We start from the raw sequence: 23,498 nt of genomic DNA, 5'->3' as shown, positions 1-23,498 counted from the left end.
AACAAAAACATATCTATATGTATGGTGCCAAAAACCATACAAGCAATTTTAAGCATGTTTAAAAAAAAATCGATTTAAACAAAAAAAAAAACCATGATTTTTATCCATCCTGGCTGCACATAACATAAGTGAGATAACATAATACAGTAACCAAAATGCTATCTCACAAATCAAAATAAATACTAACATAATCACAAATATCTTAACATCTTCAGGTGTGGTAATACCTCCTTAACGGAGACAAAAATCAGGGGATAAGGTCTTGCAAGCAAGCAGGCAAATCCGTGCAATCCATTTTTTTGGAAAACTCTGTATTTAATACACTCTTCATAAAAAGTTTGGAATATTGTTATATTAGCCACAGAAAAGTGTGGAATATTGTCATATTAAGCAAAATATGTAATAGGGATGGTGCCAAATGTTGGCGAAAACACGAGAACGGCAGCAGATAGATACATACCATGTGTAGTTGCATTCCAAGGCCACATACCTCGCTGCCTGCAATAGGTTTCTTCTGGCCGTGCACCCAGACTGATACTGTATATATGCACCGTGACTCGGTCGGTAAAAAGAGGTGTCTAAGGAGCAGTGAAAGAGTCTAATGATGAACGATCTTTCACAATGTCCATTTCACAGTTTGATCGAACCAAAATAGTGGCATTGCTGCAAGGAGGTCGTACACAGGCAAAGGTAGCGTGCCTTGATGAGATTACGCAAGGGGCAGTCTCCAAAATGTGGAAACTGTTCAGGGAGACCAACAATGTGTGTGACCGACGGAGGAGTGGTCGCTCAAGAGTGACAACACCATGGCAGGACCAGTATATCCACATAACGGCATGTAGGCGAACTACGGTGACTGCTCGTGAAGTAAGAAGTGAGCTTGTGCGGGCATCTGGCGTCCATGTCTTGGCCCAAACAGTTCGCAATCGGCTGCATAGTGTACACTTAGGGTCCTACAGGCCTGTGCGATGTGCCCCTACGGAATCGCCATCAGGGGGAGAGACGAAGATGGGCCCTACAGCATCTCAGATGGGGTTTGCAAGAATGGCGTCATGTGATGTTTACCGAATAGTACTGCACCCTGATACATGATATACATGGGTTTGGAGACTAAAACAACATGGCGGGAAGTATCTACATGTGCAAGAAGTCCATGCATTTGGCGGTGGTGGAGTCATGCTTTGGGCAGGCATCATGTATGGTCATCGGACACCGCTCATTCCTATACGAGGGAGGTTAACGGCCCGAAGGTATGTGGAGGACGTCCTTCAGCCCTTCGTGCAACCATTTTGTGCCCAGTATGGTAATGGATTTGTGTTGGTAAACGATAATGCACACCCACATCGTGGAGCACCGGTACCGAACTTCCTGATCGAGGCTGATATTCACCGCATGGACTGACCCCCTATGTCACCAGATATTAACTGCATCGAACATGTGTGGAAGATGTTGAAAACTGCCATTTGTTGTCATCCACAGCCTCCAGAAAGACTGCAGGATCTCATTCACATTGTGCAGATGGAATGGGACCTTCTTTCCAAGGATGCCATTGATGCACTCATAGCAGGGATGCCTCGACGTGTCAGGGTACTTCACAATGCACGTGGAGGTCATACACGTTACTAAGTTACTGTGAACCAGTGAGTTGGAACACACTTTTGCACGGAAACATCATCAGTTGTTTCCACCTGGACACATGTACACTTGTTTCGGTTTGCTAGTGAACGCCTGCACCTGTTTTCAGTTTCTATCACTGTATGTACTCAGGCTGAATTATTTTGTGGTAGAATAAAGGTTGTACGTCTGTATTTCCTCATTATTTTCATGATATTCCAAACTTTTTGTGAGGAGTTTATTTCACGAGCCTGAAATTCATTGTGAGATGTTGGATAAACATCATGCTGATACCACATGGATAACACTGGTCGACATGGGTGTGGATGTCTCGCAGATAATTGTCGTCTTTGAATAATTTCAGCAAAAATGAAATCCATTTTTACCCATCATGCCTCGTTTTTTTCAGAAAAAACAATGTATTAACTTTTCACAACAAAATGTGTTGTTCCATTATTTTTTTCCCATTAGATGGCTCTGCTTAGATGGTGGTAAAATATTGATTTTCTACAATGCAAATCTTCCAATTTTGAACCATAAATGCATGTAGAGTTGTATGCATTTAATCCACCTTCCAGCTTCAAGTGCCACATTGCCATGAAAATTGTATGGACTTTGAGTACGTACCGGGTGTTTCAACAGAAACGCCGTGATTTCAAATCACCCTAAAAAAAATATTTAGTATATTCTCAGTAATAATTTGTATATGTTATGATTGACAAAAGTCTAAAATTTAATTCAATTTAATTTTTATCAGGTGTTTATAGTACAGTAGTACAGTAATGGAGGACAGAAGACTTTCACTGCAGCAGAAGATTCATTTGTTGACCTGGTATATTGAGTCACATTCTCATGTTTCTGTCCAAAGTACCGTAAAAATCAGAAGCTTTCTTGATTTTGCAATGATTTTCAACTAAGTCAATTCAACAAGACTGGGAATGTTACAGGACAGCAAAATTCAACAATCGTGTTATTTCAAATCGCTACACACATTTCTTTCAAAATGGTTTCGAGTGGCCTCCAACTAGCCCTGATTTAAACCCATGTGACTATTTCTTGTGGGGTTTCCTAAAGCAGGAAGTTTTCAAACGAGGGCCGCGATCAATAGATGGTTTGAAAGCAAACATCGAACAGTGTACAGTCAACGGCAAAGATAATGGTAGGCAATTTGTCCACAGCTATTTTCACTACTTTTTTATTTTACATCCTGTGTTGTTTTAAGGAATGAAACTATGTTGGTTCGAAGGATACATTGTTCTCTGCTTATTGACGTCTTTATTTCAATTCATTGTCATCACCTTGTGTAATACAGACCGAATGAAAATGGTGGTGGACAATTCGTCTGCTGTTTCTTTCGCCGTTGGGTGTACTGCACAAGTTAGTCGTGCAACCCTTGGTCAGGTATTTGACAACATGTGCAACCGGATGAGAGAAGTGATAAATCGTCAAGGTGGACGTTTCGAACATGTCTTCCATTAAACTTTTGGGTTTTCTCAATCAGATTAAGTAATATATATTTTTTGTGTAGTTGTAATAAATATTTTAAAATGCCATTTGAAATCACGGCGTTTCTGTTGAAACACCTGGTAGTTTTATTTTAGAAATCCCTCATGAAAATTTCTTTCACAAAATGTCCAATACTCAATGGTGGGTTAATTGAACTTTATGACGTGGAGAAAATCCTGGCGCGATGGGAAGAAATTGATGTCGTTTCCTTGATCAGCATTCAAAATACAGGGTCCAGCAGAGAAGTTAGACGGTTTTGAAATGTGAATAACACACTTAATTTTCAAAGGTACAGAAATGTATTACTACAGAAATACAGGTTATTGTATGCCATTTTTATTTACCACGACAGTTCGTGTAAAAAGAAAATGATGCCTTCAATTTACTTCTATACACATTCGAACGCCTTTTTCCTTTCCTTTTAAATGACCTACGTAAGATCTTGAGTCAGCGCTTTGTTCGTTTAAACAATTGAAATAAATTCAAATCAACAATCGGCGATCTGGTGAGAAGTTGGTGGCCTGCTTAACTGTTTGTCAGCCCAGTAAGCATGGGCTCCTGCGGGTTTTCGTTTGACCAATATCTAAAGTTTTGCTTGTTTACAGATCCATTTAAATGGAAATGTGCCTCGTCACTCATAAGAATAATCGTTTCCTCGGACATTTGGAGCATCCGTTCAGCAAATCTTTTACGATTGACAAAGTCATCATCACGCAGCTCCTGCACAAGCATAATCTTGTAAGGGTGAAATTTCAGTCCAGATGTAACATTCGTTGTACAGAGCGATCTGAAATCCCCAACGCTACAGCATGCTGGCTGGCAGACCGTCTTGGGCTCCTAACGATAGCTTTCCTTACTCGTCCTATGTTTTCTGGTGTCCTTACGGTTCAAACACGGCCAGGTGGTGACCTATTCATAGCTGATGCTGTCAATCTGAAGTTCTGCACCCACCTGAGGATAGTATTGGCACTTGGTACACGTCCATGGCGTGCCACATGAAAATGACGTCGAATAACATGCTGTGTTTTCAATACAGATTCTCCAGTCTTGAAGAATTAGTCCACTACAAACGCTCGATGTTGCACATTCCAGGGCTCCATACTTACTGGGCTGGCAAACAGTTAAGCAGGCCACCAACTTCTTACCGGATCGCCGATTGTTGATTTGAATTTATTTCAATTGTTTAAATGGGCAAAGCGCTGACTCAAGCTCTTACGTAGGTCATTTAAAAGGATAGGAAAAAGGCCTTCGAATGTGTATAGAAGTAAATTGAAGGCATCATTTTCTTTTTACACGAACTGTCGTGGTAAATAAAAATGGCATACAATAACCTGTATTTCTGTAGTAATACATTTCTGTACCTTTGAAAATTAAGTGTGTTATTCACATTTCAAAACCGTCTAACTCCTCTGCCGGACCCTGTACTTCCATAATCACCTGTTGGTTAGTAAACAACCGAAATTCCCCTTGCATAAATTTATTTTCTTGCTCTCTGTAATAGATGTAATGAAATGGCAAATATGAAAATTTTGATTGTGAAATTGTAAAAAATCCTAATGTGATGGAAAATGAATATCATGCGTGTAATCAGCATTTAAAATAGTTCCATAATCACCTATTGGCTAGTAAATAACCGAAATTTCTCTAGTATAAATTTATTTTGTTGCGTTCTGTAATACATGTAATGGAATGGCGAATATGAGAATTTTCATTGTGAAATTGTGAAAAAACCTGACATGATGGAGAAAAATGGATGCCATTTGCATACCAGCATTCAAAATACTTCCAGAAATACTTATTGGTTTGGAAACAACCGAAATTTCCCTTGTAAAATTTATTTTCTTGTGTTGTGAAATAAATGTGATGTAATGACGAATATGAAAATTTTGATTGTGAAACTGAAAAATCCTGTAGTGATGCGAAAAAATGGATGTCATTTCCGTGATCGGCATTGAAAATATTTCCCGAATCAGTTATAGATTTGGAAATAACTGAAATTTCCCTTTTGTTGAGTTATAAATATAATGGAATGGCGAATATGAGAATTTTAGCTGTGATATTGTGGAAAATTTTGACGTGATGGGAAAAATGGATGTTATTTCTGTGATCAGCATTCAAAATACTTCCAGAAACACCAATTGATTTGAAAACATCAAAACTCTTTTCTCAATGTCGACCAGTGTAATCCTTGTAGAAATGGCAAATCTCCTAATACTTGTTGTGAAATGGTATCCAAAAACTCTGCGTATTTTACTTTATTCAACATGCCATTGATAAAATATGGTGCAGTTAATAGATCACCAATAATTCCACACCAAACATTTACACTACAGTGTCACTGATACTTTGCTTTTCGTAACCACCGTGGATTTTGTATCGACCAATAATGACCATGATTTGTGAATGATGCTCTACCAGAGCATCCACCTTCTGATAAGAAAAAATGTTACAATATTTGATGTAGGATGAGCAAGCAGAGCAGGGGTATAACTGCTATAGTCAATGCCTTACAACCACTAATGAATGCACTTTTTTTAAAAAAACTATTCCCACTAAAATTTAGATAATTTCTTTGTTAGAATTTGATTGTGCAATTTAAAAAAGGGAATCCATTTGAAAGAATGACGTTGGTATTAGTTTTACTGATACAGCATCTACTGCATAACCAATAGCACCATCTATATCTGTGTGTGTGTACGTACGTACAAATTTAATTGCAGGTGTAGATGATCTCAAGCAGGCTCACCCAGCCTCTCAGCAATGGGTAACTGGGGAGGAGGGGATGAAAGAAGGCATCTAGAGAGTGATGTTTATCACATCACTTTCGCCATGGCTGAGAATATGTAGAGCCCTTCCTTCTCACCCTCTATATGCCTTCATGGCATGAACAAATAATAGGTGTTTACTTTTACCTTTTTACAATTATATATTGCTTAGTCTATAAATCTATCATTTTTGTAACTTTCCAGGTTAGGAGTGAAAATTTTTTTTGTCACCTCAATTGAAGATTTCTGAGTGTCAAATAATAATAACAATAACAATAATAAAAAAAGACAAGTTGATCTTAAACTTTGCTCTGTTGTTATTATTAATAATAATAATAATAATATTCAAGTCATATTAAGTTCATCTGTAGTCACATCATCTATGCATTTTTAGACTAAGGTTTATAGTTTTGACCTGTAAGCAGGTTGCTGCACTGCAGTGTTAGTTGATGTGATCAGCTCCATGCTCTCACTCTCCCTCCAAGAAACATTTGATGAGGCTGGGTGAACACCAGAACACCCAGTGACATGGACAAAAACATTTCTGCGATTGCATCCCCCCCATCCCATCCCTCCATTGAAAAAATCCTGTAGATGGTGGCCACATTTCACTACTTTTCAGATAGAAAATATAATCCAATCATAATAATTCATTAGGGATGGGACCGATTAATCGGTACTCTATCGGTATCGGCCGATATAGGCATAACGGTGTATCATTTTATCGGTAAAATTATCGATTATTTTACCGATCCGATATATCGATAAATAACTGATAATTTAGTGCAAAATTCTGCCATTTTGTTGTAATTTTTATGGATAATCTCCATGCCCTACTTTCTAAAAAAGTAAATGTCTAAATATGCAACTTCTTTTGCACTGCAGTTACCTTGAAACACACATTTATTAAGGAGGTCAATGAACCTTTCAAATTCTTCAAGGAGCATTTCTAATTTTATATCAGATCGCTAGAATATTGGTTATCGGTATTGGTAAATCTTATATCGGTACTTTATCGGTATCGGTTAAAATTTCATATCGACCCATCCCTATAATTCATGCCAAGGAAATTCTACAGGGTGTGATGCATTTGTTATAATCCAATTGTATTTATTCTGTGCAATCTGTCCCTTTATTCTTCTTCATTAAAGAGAAACCCCCCTTTACTCAGTTTTCCAAAGTGTGGACATAAATGTTCTAAATTTGCCGTACATATATTAATGGATAATGTAAATATGTAGATATATGGAGTAAGAAATCTAACATTTTTTAAATCATTTTTTTTAAAAATCAATATATCGTAGAGAAGAAGATTGCCCTTCCTACCACACCTTTAGCCCACACTTATGGGTCATTGAGAGTGGATAGTTGTTCTGACTTTCCTTGTTGGAGAAATTCAGTCTTATACATCAAGGAGCTAAAATATGAAAGCATTTTGTTTAAATGCTTATACCTATACACCCTGAATTTATGCATACACAGTTTCCTTAATGAAGCTGTTTATTTTCCTGATTTTATCCGAGGATTGACCTGACGTCACTAAACATTCATGGTTTGAACTATTTACAACTTGACCTGTGCTACATGCTAGCATATACTGAAAGCTGCTAACGACTAGCAAATTTGTATCTGCACCTTAGTGAAGTTATGGTCATCCACCACATGCAATCTTCCAGACTTTCATGACAGTGACTAACTGGTCCACTTTGAAGCAGTTTAAAATAACGATCCAGAGTCCCCTAAGGTATTTTTCATGTCTGAATGAACTTCTATTGCTGTCATACACTTCTTCACAAAATGACCTCACAATGTTAAAAAAAAAATTGCCATTTTTACTTCATATACCTGTACTGCAATGACTAGGTATGTACACACCAAATCTTCACCAATCCAGCTCACATTTCACAGATATTTCAACAGAAGATGGTTGATTTTGATAAAACTGTCAGTTTTGTACTACTACTGTCCATGTTACTAACTTTTCAAATTGCTCTAATGCAGTGATATAGCGATATATAATAGCTTAGTTTAAAATTCCTGCATGTTGTCATCTGACGTTTGGCTAGACACGGGCAAACAAAAGCACATCTTCAAATCCGACCATGGTCAGATTCGGGTGCAAGTGTGTTAAGTTGGCAATATATTGAGATACAGTGTGTCTATGCAAACAGCTATAAGCTGTCACTGATTTATTGTAAGTCATAACTAAAGCCCGGATTTCTATGTAATTTCATATTTTTTCCTTTATATGTACAAGCATGGAATTAAAGTATATTGACGAATTACGTCAGTAGAGATGTCACAGTGAAGTTTTATATTACATATTTTTACATATTCCTAAGATATGAAATATATTTTACATAAAACAGTCCTTAAGAGGAAAATCCAATGAACTTTTGGCTTACTAGTTAAAAAAGTATCTTCTCACTTCCCCTCCCCATTTCCAGGTCTAAAAAAATATAGTAACTTAAAAGTGTGATTTGCCTTCGTTGTACATACATAGCAGTTCGTTGATTCGCCGCATCGTAACAATTACATCAAGATTCGACAGTGTTTCAGTTTCCAGTTTGTAACATGGAGCGGCAAACAACACACAGCGAACGAAGAGAACCAACAATGGAAGGCGGCAAGTACCTTTCATCCGTACATTGTTGTGATCGTTTTGATTTTTGCAGCCGGCGGCGACAAATCTTGAATGAAGTATTGTTAACTCAACCGTAGAATTTCATATATATATTTCGTCACCTTTTCATTTTAACCATTGGAGTTTTAAGAAGAGCTTGCCTCAGTATTTAAACAGTGTTTTAGCTGTAGAAAGCTGGAATGGCTCTGCCTACCTCCTCGTTATCTCAAAAGTTGCGATCTTGGATAGCAGTCGATGATGCATTTACTACGGATGGTAAAGTTATTTTTTGTCGAGTGTGCGATAAAAAAGTTGGGTGCACTATGAAGTCTCAATTAGATCAACATGTTCGCACTTCACTTCATGTGAAAAACAAACAACTATGGAGTGAAAAGAAGCAAGTTTCACTAATCCAGATGCAAGAGGATTCTTCATTCAGTGTGTTTTACAAGGAAATGTGCGAAGCAATGATTGCAGCAAACATCCCTTGGTATAAAATTCAAGTACCAAAGTTCCGGGATTTTCTGGAAAAATATTGTGGCCGTAAACTTCCTGACGAGTCAACCCTTCAAAAGCGATATCTTCCACATTCCTACAAAGAAACTTTAGAATCAATTAGGGCAGAAGTAGGCAGTTCCTATGTGTGTATTTCCATCGACGAAACCACTTATGCTTTGGGACGGTATGTAAGTAATTTCATTGTTGGAACGCTAATTGCTGATTCTCCCACATCTCATTGCATGCAAAGTTCTAGAGCGTACTAATCATTCCACCATAGCACGATTTGTGAATGACAGTCTTAAATTGTTGTATCCGGATGGCGTACAAGAAGAGAGAGTTCTTCTCATGTTCACAGACAGTGCGTCATACATGTTAAAAGCTGCTACGGCACTTAAAGTGTTTTATCCTAACTTGATCCACTTTACTTGCTTGGCACATGCTCTCCAACGCATTGCTGAGGAGGTGAGAGGCAATTTCCCGGAAGTCAACCAACTTATTTCTTCCACGAAAAAGGTGTTTGTGAAGGCACCACAACGTGTGCAAATTTACAAGGAACAATTGCCAGGTGTACCACTTCCTCCGGAACCTATTCTTACTAGATGGGGCACTTGGATCCGGGCAAGTAAGTTTTACAACGAACATTTTGAAGAAGTGAAATCTGTGTTTGACTCATTTTCGGCGGACTCAGCTGTATCGGTACTCACTGCTCAAAATCTCTTCAAGGACACCAAACTTGCTTGCGATATGGCATACATAAACAGCAATTTTGGTTGGATTGATACAAGCATAAAAAAACTTGAAACTGTTGGGCGTCCTCTCCTGGAAGCCATGGATATATATGAGGATGCAAGAAAGAAACTGTCTGCTGTTGGAGGAGATGTGGGAGAGAAAGCTCGAAGAAAATTTGACGCAGTGACTGAAAGAAACCCAGGTTACGTCAGCTTATTTACAGTGAGCTGCATTCTCAATGGTGAAACAGTTAACCCTCCCAATGATATTTCTCCCGACCACATTCACCTCCTGAAGTATGCTCCGGTTACTTCTTGTGACGTGGAGAGAAGTTTCTCTGCGTACAAGAACATATTATCTGATCGGCGACAAACATTTACTTCTGAACATTTGGAAATGTACCTGGTAACATATTGTAAGTTAAATAATTAAATACAGTGCCTGCCCCAAGATCAAAGGTAACCTGAATTTTTGTAAGTGCTTTTTGAGTGAAAAATTTGGGCAACGAAAATTTACTACTGAACATTTTGAATGGTACCGGGTGACATTGTATATTAAATATTGAATATATTCAAATTGTGGTTAATATTTTTGCTCTATAAGAACATAAAAAATACTTAATGTAAGCATTGTAATATTGTAACTTCAATTTTTGTAAGTCTTTTTGAAATAAACATATCCCTTTGTGAGGAAAAATGTAACAAAAATAGGAAGTAACGTTTGGAATAAATATTTATAGTACATATTTCATTATGAATTTACATATTTTTTACATATTTCAGACATTTTTATTACATATTTATGTACATATTTTAGGGGTTGATATTACATAAAAATCTGGGCTTTAGTCATAACATGATTGAATACAAAATAAGAACATTTTTAAGAGAATTACTAAATAAAAATGAGAGGCAAAGGTTAGAAAACCAACTCAACAATCAATCTTTGTTTCATAAGCAATGACTTGTGCATACTTTCATTTGACCACGAGCATGGGCAGGAAACTTGCAAATCATCAATTGTAAGTAAATTTGGAAAAAGAAGTAAAACGCCATGATTTTTCAATGCTATATGAAAGGTAGTTTTCCCTCATGCTTATCCGTCCATGCTATTTTACATAGGTATTTCATGTAGTTAAAATGTTGCACAATATACGTGATACATATCTGTCTCTGTATTAATGAATATTTGTTCATCTCTTTTCTATTCCCTAGAACTTGAGCAACAGTTGGTTATAGCTGAAACTCGATGTGATACTCTGAAACAGCAGTTAGATTACATGAAAATGTTATATGAAGGAATAGATGACGAAAAGGTAACTAACATTATATGTATATTTATCAGATTATAATGATATCTGATGACACTCTCTTCAGCTAAATTGTGATGGGAGTAGAGGTCCACGAAGCAGAGTGGTTAGCTCTTTTGCCTTTTGTTACAAGCCCTTCTGGGTTAGATTTCTGGTGGCAGCTTCTGAATTTCAATGTTTACCTAGCATTGTGTGGACAATTGGAGAGCTACTCGAGAAGAAGTACAGTAGCAGGCTCCAGTAAAGAAGCCAGATAACAGGCATGATAGAAATCAATGTGCTAACTACACATCACAGATAATTTTACTGATCCGATATACCTACAGGGTGTTTCCGGGCTGATGATACAAACTTTCAGGGATGATGGAGAAGGGAACATGTATCAATTTTAAATAAGGAACCCTGGTCCGGAAACGACTTAGTCGAAAGTTATAAGCAAAAATCAGTGTTTGAAGATGTAATAATTTTATTACCTGTGAAAGTTTCACAAGCTGCTACATTCAGAACAGTTGTTCAATGTGGCGTCCCCCAGCTTTGCTGCAGGCATGGCATCGTCGCACAAAGTTTTGGCATACCTGTAGACTGAAGAGGGTCTCCTGGCAAGAATTCCCGCTGCCTGTGACATTATTTGAATGACCCCTGGGTTGTTCCAATGGGTATGCCAGAACTTTGTGCGACAATGTCATGCCTGCAGCGAAGCTGGGGGATGCCACTTTGAACAACTGTTGTGAATGTAGCAGCTTGTGAAACTCGTGAAGGTAATAAAAGTATTATATCTTCATACACCGATTTTCGCTTATAAATTTCGACTAAGTCATTTACGGGCCAGGGTTCCTTATCTCAAATTGATACATGTGCCCTTCTCCATCATCCCTGAAAGTTTGTATCATCAGCCCGGAAACACCCTGTATAATTGGTCTGTAATTTAGTGCAAAATTTTGCTATTGCTTTTATGAATATAAACAGATAAACAGATAATTCATGTGTCATGGTTTCTTTTTTAAGGTAAAACTCATTGCAGTCACCTGGTTACACACATTAATTAAGGAGGTTAATGAACCATTGAAAGAACATTTACAACTTTATATCAGTTCATTCCAAATACCATATATGCTGGCATATAAGATGCACTTTTTACCTTTAAAAATAGGTCTGCAAAACAGGGTGCATCTTATATGCCGATACTCAGTTTTTGTTTACCAGTACCTTCAATTCTGATTTAGAAGAGGTTTCAAGTGACTCTTCATTTAGCTCTGGAGATGAATATGTGTGTTTTGACAAAGAAGGTTAACGTATTCTTTCCTAAATATATTATGAAAGTTATTTGTTGAAAGTAGACCTACATGTTACTTTGTATTTGAAATACTGTAAATTAATTAAAAAAATAAAAGTTTTTTCCTCTAAAATGTGTATAAAAAAGGGTTTTGTACTCAGGTGCATCTTATACGTTGGTAAATATGGAAGTATTACATTCCAGAACTGATGTTCAGAATGTGATATTCAATTCCCCTTCCATCTCTTCGGTTGTTATCTGCCAGTTTTACTGTATTAATTCACTTCAGCTGTAAGTTCAGTTGCAGTTGAAGTCTGAATGCAGCCAGAATGACCTGCAGCAGTCAGATTTGATGCTCTGCTTTTGAACTTCTTGTGTCACTCATAAATCAGCTGAAGCAACACATGCAGGTCCCCGTACTGCCTCTTTATTCTCCAATGAATATCTGCAACTTCTCATCCTCAGTGCTAAAAGAAATTAATATCATCATGCTATTCTTCTCTCATGCATGCTTGCAAGGAAGCACTTATCTTGGATTTATGTTCTTGCATTTATAAATATTGTAAAAAGAATTATATAGTTCAAGTATCAATTTGCTATTGCCCCCCAAATAAGAGTAGCAGCATAGATACCAGTGTTGGTAAGGATACAGCGTACAGTTTACTCTAGGTCCCTGCATAGATCAATGGTTACAATGGTGAAAGTGGTCCCTTTTTCACTCCCCACTTGCAATCTCATGATTTCTATGTTAGGACAATTCAGACAAGTGAATTTATTAGGAAAGCTGAAGTAGTGGGCTCTGGTCAACAATTCCAGATACTGTGTAAAAGGAGTCAATATGGTGCCCATGTCTCATGCAGTGAAAGCTAGTTAAACAGTGGCGACTGATGTTTTTTGTTTTTTTTTTACTTTGGGTGTTTCACTCTTCTGAAACAGACATGACGAGATACGGGCTATGACACACAAGTTTACAATAATAAAAATTCAAGTCCTATAATAATAATAATAGTGAAATGTTACTTATGTGCTTACCTTAATTAAAAAGATAATACATCCTCTTCTCTGTATAATGTGCATTTTTCTCCAAAAAAATTTCCACAAAAAACTGTGGGGCGTATTGTGTACAGAATAATTTGGACAGGCAACATAAAACCATGAATGTTTTCACTATGTCACTGCGTATAACAACTATATATCAACAGGTGCAAATACAAATTACCAGGTTGGATTTCTTTAGTAATAATAATTTAAATATATATATATATAAATGTGGAATGTCCATTTCCCACGATTTTTCATTTGTATCTGAGCATTTTGAGGCACCGAGAAAAGCAGCACCATTCTTGTAGAATTTGAGCATGCACCTCGCATCTCAAGAGTTGTATATCAGTGTTGTTTTTCGGGCGAGAAATAATAGAAAATAACTTGCTGAGTGCTGCAAATCCATAACGTAGTTCTGATTTTGCTTCTTCTACTACAGAATAAACAAAGTGGTTACAGAAGTGAAAGCCAAACACAGTGGAGGGAGAGGGGGGAGGTGATGTGCGTTGGTGACTCATTGTATACACAAGACAATATTCTAGTCTTAGCCCACATACAAGGGCATTTTGAAAAGTTTTGCCTCCTACGCAATAATGTAAATAATATGCACCATCATTGTCCACACACAAATGCCAACGTTGGACAAGTTGTTGCATCCCGTCGGCGAAGAAATTGGGCATCTTCTCCCTGCACCAACGATGCACATCTGCTTGCACCTCTGCATCACTGGTGTAACGGTGTCCCTTCAGGTGTTCTTTCGGCCTCGAAAGAAGTCACAAGGTGCGAGATCTGGGCTGTACGGCGGGTGGGGTAAAATCTCGTGGAATTTGAGACGCTGCAATGTATCCTGTGTTTAGTAACTCGTGTGTGGGTGAGCATTGTCATCTTGAAGAATTGCATCCTTGCCAGGCCTAACTCGCAGTAATCGTGCATGGAGTTTCTCCAAAGTCTTCATGAACCGATCAGAGTTTACAGTGGTTTTGTGCTCCAAAAATTCTGTGTGGACTATGCTGTCGCAGTCCCAAAAGATGGTCATCAACATTTTCCCTGCTGAAGCGACGACTTTGAATTTTTTTCGGGGAAGGTGAGTCCTTATGTTGGTACTACATTCACTGCCTCTTGCTTTCCGGGTCATAATGATGTGCCCAGGCCTTGTCACCAGTGACAATCCAGTGGAGAAAGGCATTGCCTTCCTGTGCATGTCGAGTGAGAGTTTCTGACAAACCTGCTTTCGGTTCTCATTCATTTCAGAAGTCAGCATACGTGGGACCCATTGTGCACACAGTTTCCTGTAGCCAAACACAGCATGAATAATGTGATGCACTCGCTCAAGCGAAATTCCAACCATTGTGACAATGTCTTGCATATTGACATGGCAATTAGCAAGAATCAGTTTGTCCATGTGAGCTTGATGCTGTGCATCCATGGCTGTTATGGGTCATTCACTGCAGACCTTCATACAGGCTAGTTGTGGCTGAATTGTCGCCTTTCAGATTCCTTGCTCACCTCCTGACAGTACTCACATCCACACAGGCATTGCCATAGATAGCACTCATCTGTCGACAGGCGCACAACCCTCTGCTGTGAGGAATTCAATAACAGCACATTGTTTCAAACGCACTTCCGTGTACGTCACCATTTTACTCACTATTGTGCGCATGTGTGATGTTGCAGGTGAACATTGATAGATGTCTGGACAGTCAGTGAATCAGTGATTATTCTCACAAATTTCATGAGTGTTGCCAGAGTTATTGCATAGGAGGCAAAACTTTTCAAAATGTCCACGTAGCAACAGGTGACTCGTTGAATAGGTATGATGTCATTCAATCAGCATAGCGATAGCTTTACAACCTACAACTAAAAAAGCCATTTCTTGGACCTGAATTGTACTGCGCATTTTATGAGACAAAATTGTTTGTCACTTTTCCCCATCAAAAAACAGGGTGCACATTATACACGTATGCACATTATAAATGCATAAATATGGCATTTAAATGTCTCTTTTCGAATACCTTTCTAAATTGTCTTTCCCCTGTTGTGGTATTCTGGCATTTGTCTCCCAAATTCCTCATCAGAGACTCGAGGAAAACTCTTCCTCTTGGGCCTCCCCAATGGCGCAGAGGTAGCGTCATCGCCTTGTAATCAAGGGGTCCCGGGTTCGATACCTGGTGGAGGCACAAGTGGTTTGGATCCCACTTTAAACTGCAGGTCCAGTCCCGATTAGCCTTACTGTGCATAAAGTGGACTTAAAACATCAAATCAATCAATCAAGCAATCTTCTTCCTCTTTCCCCTTTTGCCTCATAGCATCGGGGTTACCTCTATCCACTCCTTCCATCTCTCCCGTTCCCTTGCCATCCTCTTCATTTCTCTATTTCCTTTTCCTTCTTTGTTCTATTTCTTCTATTCCTTTTTCAAATGTCTTCCGGTGTCTACCTCTTGTTCTCCTTCCCTCTGTTCTAGCTTCCATAAATTGTTTTGCTTTTCTATCTTCATCCATTCTTACTGCATGTCCAAACCATTTTAATTGTCTTTGTGTCAGTTTTTCTTCTATTGACTTCTGATTTAATTCTTCTCTGATTCTTTCATTGCGTACTCTATCTCTTCTCGTTTTTCCAACTATTCTACAGAAGCATTTCATCTCAACTGTCGTTACTGGCCAGCTTTCTCTTCTATATAGTAGAATTGGTTTCACTACTGACTTATACACTTGTAGTTTAGTTTTGGTGTCTATTTCCCTTTTTCCGAAAATGGTCTGCCTTAGTTGGTAGTATGCATTGTTAGATTTCCTTACTCTATCCATCACTTCCTCTTCTTTTCTTCCTGTCTGGTTTATGATTATTCCCAGGTACTCATATCTTTCTGTCTGCACCAGTTCTATTCCATCGCATATTATGTGCATTATTTCTGTTACCTCTTCCGTTCTTCCTATTTGCATCACTTTGCTCTTAATTGCATTTACCGTCAATCTTTTAGCCTTTAGCACTTCTGCCCATTCTGTAACCGCCTCCTGTAGCTTGTTCTCTGTGTCTGATATTAGTATTATGTCATCTGCATATACTAATACTTGGCAATGTATCGGTCTCATATTCCAAATACCCACTTTTGTTCTTGCTGTTCTTCTTTTTCATATCTTCAGAACTTCATCCATAAATACAATAAAGAGTAGCAGGCTCAAGCTATCTCACTGTCTCATTCCTTTCTCCATCTTAAATGTGTGTGACATCTTTCCATCCAATCTTACTATTCCTTCTACTCTATTATATGTTGATTTTATTACTCGAGTGAGTTTTCCTGAGATTTTTTTTTCCTCTATTATTGTCCATATTTCTTCTGTGTACAGAGTCAAAAGCGGCCTTTAGATCCAAAAATGCTAAGTTCATCTTTTTTTTCCTTTTTCTAAGCATTTATCACATATTGTTCGTGTGGAATATACGTGATCTTGTGTTTGTCTTCCAGAACGAAAAGCACTGTTCTTCTTCCATATCCTTTTCTGTCTCTTTTCTTAGCCTTACTTCCAATATTCTTGAGTATACCTTAAGTGCCACGGTGGATAGACATATTACACGATAGTTCTCACAGTTGGTTGAGTCTCCTTTCTTATACAGTAGTATAATAATGTTCTTTTCTCATTCTACTGGTAATTTCTCTTCTCTCCAGATCTTCTGATACAGTTTAGTCATTGCCTCCAAGAGTGTATCTCCTCCTCTGGAGCTATTTCATCTATTCCTGCTGCCTTTCCATTTCTTACTCTCTTCACTGCTTCGTATACTCCTCCTATTTCAATTTCCTTTACTAGCTCTCCTATCTCATTCCCATCCTCTTCCTTGCCCTGATATGGTATTCTACTTCTTCCTGGTGTTGTCTTTTATGTTTTCCAATTCTCCCATGTGCTGTTCCTATGTCTTAAAATACTAAACTTATTTTACTCACGATTAGTGAGTATGTACTATTTCCAAACAACGTTTCAGGAATCAACTGTTCCCTTCATCTGGTTCTTTCTTGGCTAGCAAGATCGCTTCATAGCCACGTCAAATTGAATTAAAAACAAGGAAAAAGAATATAGGAATGACTATGGTAGAAAAGGAATTCTAAAAACTTGCCCAGGATTCCTTTTCTACCATAGTCATTCCTATATCCTTTTTCCTTGTTTTTAATTCAATTTGACGTGGCTATGAAGTGATCTCGCTAGTCAATGAAGGAAGTAGTTGATTCCTGAAACATTGTTTGGAAATAGTACATACTCACTAATCGTAAGTAAAATAATTTTAGTATTTTTTGAATATATTTTTTTAAATATTTTTTAAGAATGCGTATTATTCCTTCCTATGTCTTCCTTTCCAAATTTACTTTCAAAGTATTCTTTCCATGTTTTCAACACATTTTCAATTTGCGTTTCCAGAATATTTGCTTTGTTTCTTTCACTTCTTATTCTTCTTCCACCTTTTCCTCTGATTCCTTTTATTATGCACCAAAATCCTTTCTTATTCTCTTTGTATTGTGATTCCACTTCTTCTCCAAATTCTTCCCATATTTTCCTCTTTGCTTCTCTCACTATTCTTTTAGCTGTGTTTCTTTTTTCTAGATAATCTAATTGGTCTTCATCTCTTCTTGTATTAATATATTTCTTCCATGCTTTTTCTTCTCCTGTACAGCCTTTTTCACCTCTTCATTCCACCATCTTCCTTCCTGTAGTTACTCTTTTCTTCCCACATACCTCTTCCGCTGACTTGAGTATTATATCTTTGGTTTTTGCCACATTTCCTCTATATCTTCATCTTCAAATGTTTTGAATTGACAGCAGATGGTGCACTGTCTTTGCACTGCTCATTGATAGCCCCAGCAAGGAAATTTACCTAAATATAGAATTTTGGATCCAAAAAGTAGAGGCAAAGGAGCTCTGTAGAAACCTGGGTGTGGTGGCTGGTTGTTGGTTGAGCCAAGTAACAACCACCTCTACAACCATTGGTACTCTGCAACATCTTGCTAGCTTTTCCTCAGCATATCACTGTTGCATCAGATTTCTCACATTACTGAACCTCAAAATTACATGTGATGAAGCTGTGAAGTACATTTTTTTCTATGTAATGGGAGATTTGTATTCTTAGATATTTTTGTTTCTTTTTCACATGTCTGTTTTAATTTTCAGGGATTGGTGAATGATCCATGTCAGATTTCATCGGTGAAAAGGGATCAAAGGCAAAGGATTGTGACTGCAGACGGAGATCTAAAGTGCAGAGAAGGATGCAAATGTGAGAGAAGGGAAGATGAAAGTGACATGACATCTAAAAGCTCTGTATGCGTGCCTGAAACATGCGAGGCTTTAAATAAGCCTTCTACAGGAAGACATGCAGCAGGCGACAGAAAATCGAGAACAGGAGGAAGAAAATCTAAATCTGCAAGATCTTCAAAAAGGTCTGATAGACACGGCATTGATGTCTTAAAACAACCTTTGTTATCTGTAGAAGCTTATGATCCGGCTGCAGGTGCAGCTTTGGTTATCAAACGTGATCCCATGTCAAAACTTGGAATGCTGCGTCCGGATGTGGATGCGGATATTTCAATTCCCGACATGCTAAGGCTTGCGATGGAATGTGAGCATGGGGAGCCATGCGTCTTTGACACTGGAGGTGAGGATAACTCATGGATATCTGGTTCCAAACGTATGGATAATACAGGTCATTCGAAAACTTTAAGTCATAAAAGCCATTCCAAAACAAGAGATGATACACATCAGAATCCAGATTCTTCTGCTATCCCAGATAAAATCATTCCAGCTCCTCAGAATAGTAATGCAGTTGTTGAGATTCGTAGTGAAATATCAAATCTGAAAGCATGCGGTGATAATGATAATAGTACAAAATTAGACAAATGTAAACCTAAAACTGTAACTTCTAAAACCCAGAAAGTAAAAACCGAGGAACACGTCGAACATCCAAAAATACTACAAACAGGAAAAACTGATAAACTTAATAAGTTAAATTGCTCCTCAGATAGTGAATTGCAACAGATACATGAACGTGAAACAAAAAGTGAGAATATTCAAATTTACAAGCCAAAGACATCTAGGGAATTAAAATCAAAATCGCTTAATAAGCAATTTGGTTCCGCTGATAGCATAAGCGTAAGAGATATAAAAAAGGCTAAGCCATCTGATAAGAAACAAAAGCTTGTGGGACCTTACACAAATAAAATGAAGGGGAAAAGGAGACCCAGCGAAGACTTAATATCAGTTGCTAGTAGTAGGATTAGGAACAAGCGAAATAAGCCTAGAAGCTCGAATACAAGAAGCATTGTGTCCAGGGCAGAAAATAATGAAAAAACTTGCAGTAGTAAAATTGCCAAAAGAACTATCATGAGAAATGAGTCTGCACACATTAGTGTTCCACTCAAGATATGGCAGCCTGATAAAGTTGTTGAATTGTATCACAATGCAGCTGTTAAAACCGACACGGATACAAGAGTTTCAGATGAAAGTTTCGATGTGAGAGAATCAAGGCAGTTCTGTTCTCGATTTGTTCAAACTGCTACTACGGATGCAACTGATTATAATAATAAAAAGTTACGTTGTGTTATCCCACAAAATATATCAGAAAGTTATTTTACAGTTTCAGAAGGAGGTGGATATGCTACATTTGATGTTGAAATGGAAGATGAATTTGGCTTGGAGGGAGAGGAGAAAAAAGGATTTGAATTGCCCACAGTGTCTTCTAAAATGAAACAAGTTGACAGGTCACACTATCAGCAACGTTTCAACTTCAGAAACATCCCTTTTGTGGTGGGGAAGGTAAGAAAACAACATTTTTCTTTAATAATTGTGTTACATTGTGGTCAGTAGTAGTTTGTGAGCATTTACAAAAAACTGACAAACTGTAGAAGATAAGGTCTGGTAAATGCATTTTAAGATCATTCCAATGTTTATATGTGTATTGAGAGGGTGTCATGATAAATCTGAGGGGTTGTTAGGTGTGTTAAAAAATCAGTGAAGGGTTGTAAAATATTTTGGGGTGTTTGAAAGGGATGATAAATCACTGATCAATTTTCTTTCACATTTATAATCCGTGGTGCAACAACCCACTAAGGGACCGGGCTACCTACCGACTGCCAGCCTCGCTCCCACCTGATCCAACTCACTCACTCACCCAAGGTGTCATATCATGCAAGCAGTTACGGGGTAACGTGTGGTCAGTATGATACCCCCAGTCATTGTAGATTTCCATGACTGGGTTATGCTACTCTTTCATAGCTCCCCATTTTCCTCATGGTGGGTGGCCACCAGTCCCATACACAGGCTGAAATCTCAGGAGAAAAGTTGTTACGCTTTCTCCAGGAGACTCGAACCTGTGCACATCCCATAGTCTGAGCCCAAAGCATGATGTCTTAGACCCACAGCCACGGTGCAGGACTCGTTAAATATATACCATACATGTATATTGAGGAAATGTAGAATAGCTGTGTTTGAAAGGGATGATAAATCACTGATCAATTTTCTTTTACATTTACACATATAAAATTCACACACACATGCAATTCGTGCATTCCTGGATGTTCCCTGGAGAAAAAGTCTTAGAATGAGAGCTTAAATAGTTGAACTGGTGTTATATTCAGTGGAAAGTTGTTTGTAAATTGTTATTCAACACAAAACCACATTTCAGAATGAGTGGCAGCATGTAGCACAAGACATAGACTTAACACGTAATTAGGTTAAGACTTGATTTATCAGTGCTTGTTTATGTGGCAACTGATGACGAGTGTTTGATGTAGATTAAATATTGCCTATAAAATAAATATTAGGGAAGAGACAGATTAATCAGTTTATTGGTAAAATTACCGCTTCTATATACCTATAAATATTCTCTTAATTAGTTTAAAATTATGCTATTTTATTGCCACTTTTATGGATAAACCACATTGCAATCACCTGGTTACATACACTGATTAATGAAGTTAACAAACCATTCATGTTCTTTAAGAAACATTTGCAACTTTATATTGTATCTGTAGAATATTGGGTTTCAGTAAATTATACATGTACACAAGCTGTATTACTTTGATAACAAAATTTAGGAGTACATTGTGGAAAACTAGAAAGGATAGAATGAGGAATGAGGAGATCTGACAGACAGTGAAGCTTCAGGACAGGATAGATCAGGCACAGATGAGATGGTTCGGACACATTCTTTTGTCTCTGTCATTGTCCAAGTCTCTGCCCCACACCTAATTATTGGCAAATAGTATGTGCTATATGCAGGGTTCCCACACACCTGGAAAACCTGGAAATCTCAGGGAATTTGAAAAAAATACAAATCTCAGGGAAATCTCAGGGAAAATCTTGTAATTGATTAATGATTCTCAATGAAGCAAAACTGATGGATTATAATATGCTCCTGTCTGTGGATAATCCAGGCTGTTGTAGCATTTCTCTTTCAGCAAGGAACTCGTATCTATTTGTTTGTCTGTTTCTTGTTTTTAAAAGTGATTCCAGGGCTGGTGACCAAGTGTATACCCTCATAAATTTTGCGCTTTTTAAAATTTAATTAGCCGATTTCGATCTTTTAGATGACGTAAAATATATTTCAAGATGTGGAAAAAGCATAATAAAGATAACCTGATGTCTAAAGTTAACCAGTGTTCATCTGATTTCCCTTATTAGGGAGTAGTTTTAAGGTTTTTCTTCCTCCTTTTTTTACAAAATAGTAAAAAAAAAATGTAGTGTCCTGTTTAGGGAAATATTTATTTTCTGCCATCTTTTGTGTACAATATTGTTGATTGTGTATTTACTGCATTTAGAACAGAATTTTAAATATTTACTTACTAGTGCCATATATGAATTATGTACTGTTCATAAATACTTGTTTATATTTTAAGTTTTTGCCCGACCCTGTGGCCGAGTGGTTAGCACATCGCGCTGCAATGCCAAGGGTCCCGGGTTCAAATCCCGGTCGGGCTTGGTTGTTTGTGAATGTCCATTCATCAATTTCATCATTTCATCACTCATCCCCATCTTCGCAAATTAGCCAAGAGGCACAAAACGCGAAGTAAAATAAACTAAATCAATCAATCAATCATATTTTAAGTTTTTGATCATGTTCAACTATTGTTATAGTCATGACATGACATGTGAATTTTTACATGCCTCAAAAGCTCACATATGTGTAAAATGGAATTACTTGTAGGACCAGCAGATCTACATTAATATCATGTAGTGAAATAGTTTTCTCAACAGAGATGCCAGAAATTGAATATCATGAGGTGAAGGCCAATCGAATTGTGTATACTTAACCCCCCATCACACTTGCACTTGCAACTGTGACTAACTTACCATTACGTACTAGCATTCCTCACTTCTTCATCTTAGATTAGGCTTGTTTTGTTCCTGTCATTATCACTGTCACTCATAATATTACCAATTCTAAAGCATGCTTTTCTTGCAGGATATTTGTAGAGTTGGTATTTAAAGGCTCAGGAAAAGTTTGTCTATTTTTCACACTAGTTTTAATCCCCGGTGGATTGATCCAGGTGTCAACCCAGAGTGGTCTTAGTGGCTAGATGACGTAAAGGACAGTCGGACACAAGCAAAGTGTAAAACTTGTGAAAAAGTGTTTGAACTTAGTAACATGGGACGTCAAGCTATAGTAAGTCATTCAAAAAGTGATGCACACAAAAGAAATACTGAAGCTCAGTTTCATCGATCTGTGAAAAATTATTTCCTACCAAGCACAAAGTTTGATGGCCAAAATAAACCTTCTAGTGCAGCAGTAAAAAGTGAGTTAGAAGAGTCGACACTTTCAGTTCCTTCACCAAGTGAACCAAAATCTACTTTGGAAAATTTTGTTGTGAATGAAGATGTAAGAGCAGCAGAAATTATGTGGAATCTAAAAATGGTCATGGGCCATTGTTCCTTTAATTTTCAGGCAGGCTTAGGAGACATTTTCAAGAACATGTTTAAAGATAGCAAGATTGCTCAGCAGTCTACACTTGGTCGTTCCTCCTTTGTTGTGTGCTTTGATGAATCTTTGAATAAGATTGTTCAGCATGAACATTTGGACATTGTTTTGAGGTACTGGAATATAGTTGTTAATAAAGTGTCCATCCGGTACCTCACCTCAGTATTTTTGGATCATGCAACAGCAAAAGA

At 37.7% G+C, this 23,498-nt stretch overlaps 1 protein-coding gene across 6 annotated transcripts in view; it reads left to right on the top strand.

The window, feature by feature from the left end:
- Positions 1–23,498, top strand: part of LOC146002598 (uncharacterized) — a 56,453-nt gene that overhangs the window by 11,568 nt on the left and 21,387 nt on the right. For 5 of the 6 annotated variants that reach the window (XM_083140548.1, XM_083140549.1, XM_083140550.1 and 2 more), the window contains 2 exons: positions 10,953–11,053; positions 18,510–20,147. In XM_083140548.1, coding sequence (XP_082996674.1) covers positions 10,953–11,053; positions 18,510–20,147 — 1,739 coding nt within the window. The remainder of the gene's footprint in view (positions 1–10,952; positions 11,054–18,509; positions 20,148–23,498) is intronic. The other variant, XM_083140553.1, reaches the window with a different exon arrangement.

Source organism: Lepisma saccharinum, chromosome 18 (genome assembly GCF_977018435.1).
Source record: "Lepisma saccharinum chromosome 18, izLepSacc3.1, whole genome shotgun sequence".
Lineage (NCBI taxonomy): Eukaryota > Metazoa > Arthropoda > Insecta > Zygentoma > Lepismatidae > Lepisma > Lepisma saccharinum.
Note: the sequence above shows the minus strand (reverse complement) of the source record. Positions and strands in the feature narration are given on the sequence as shown.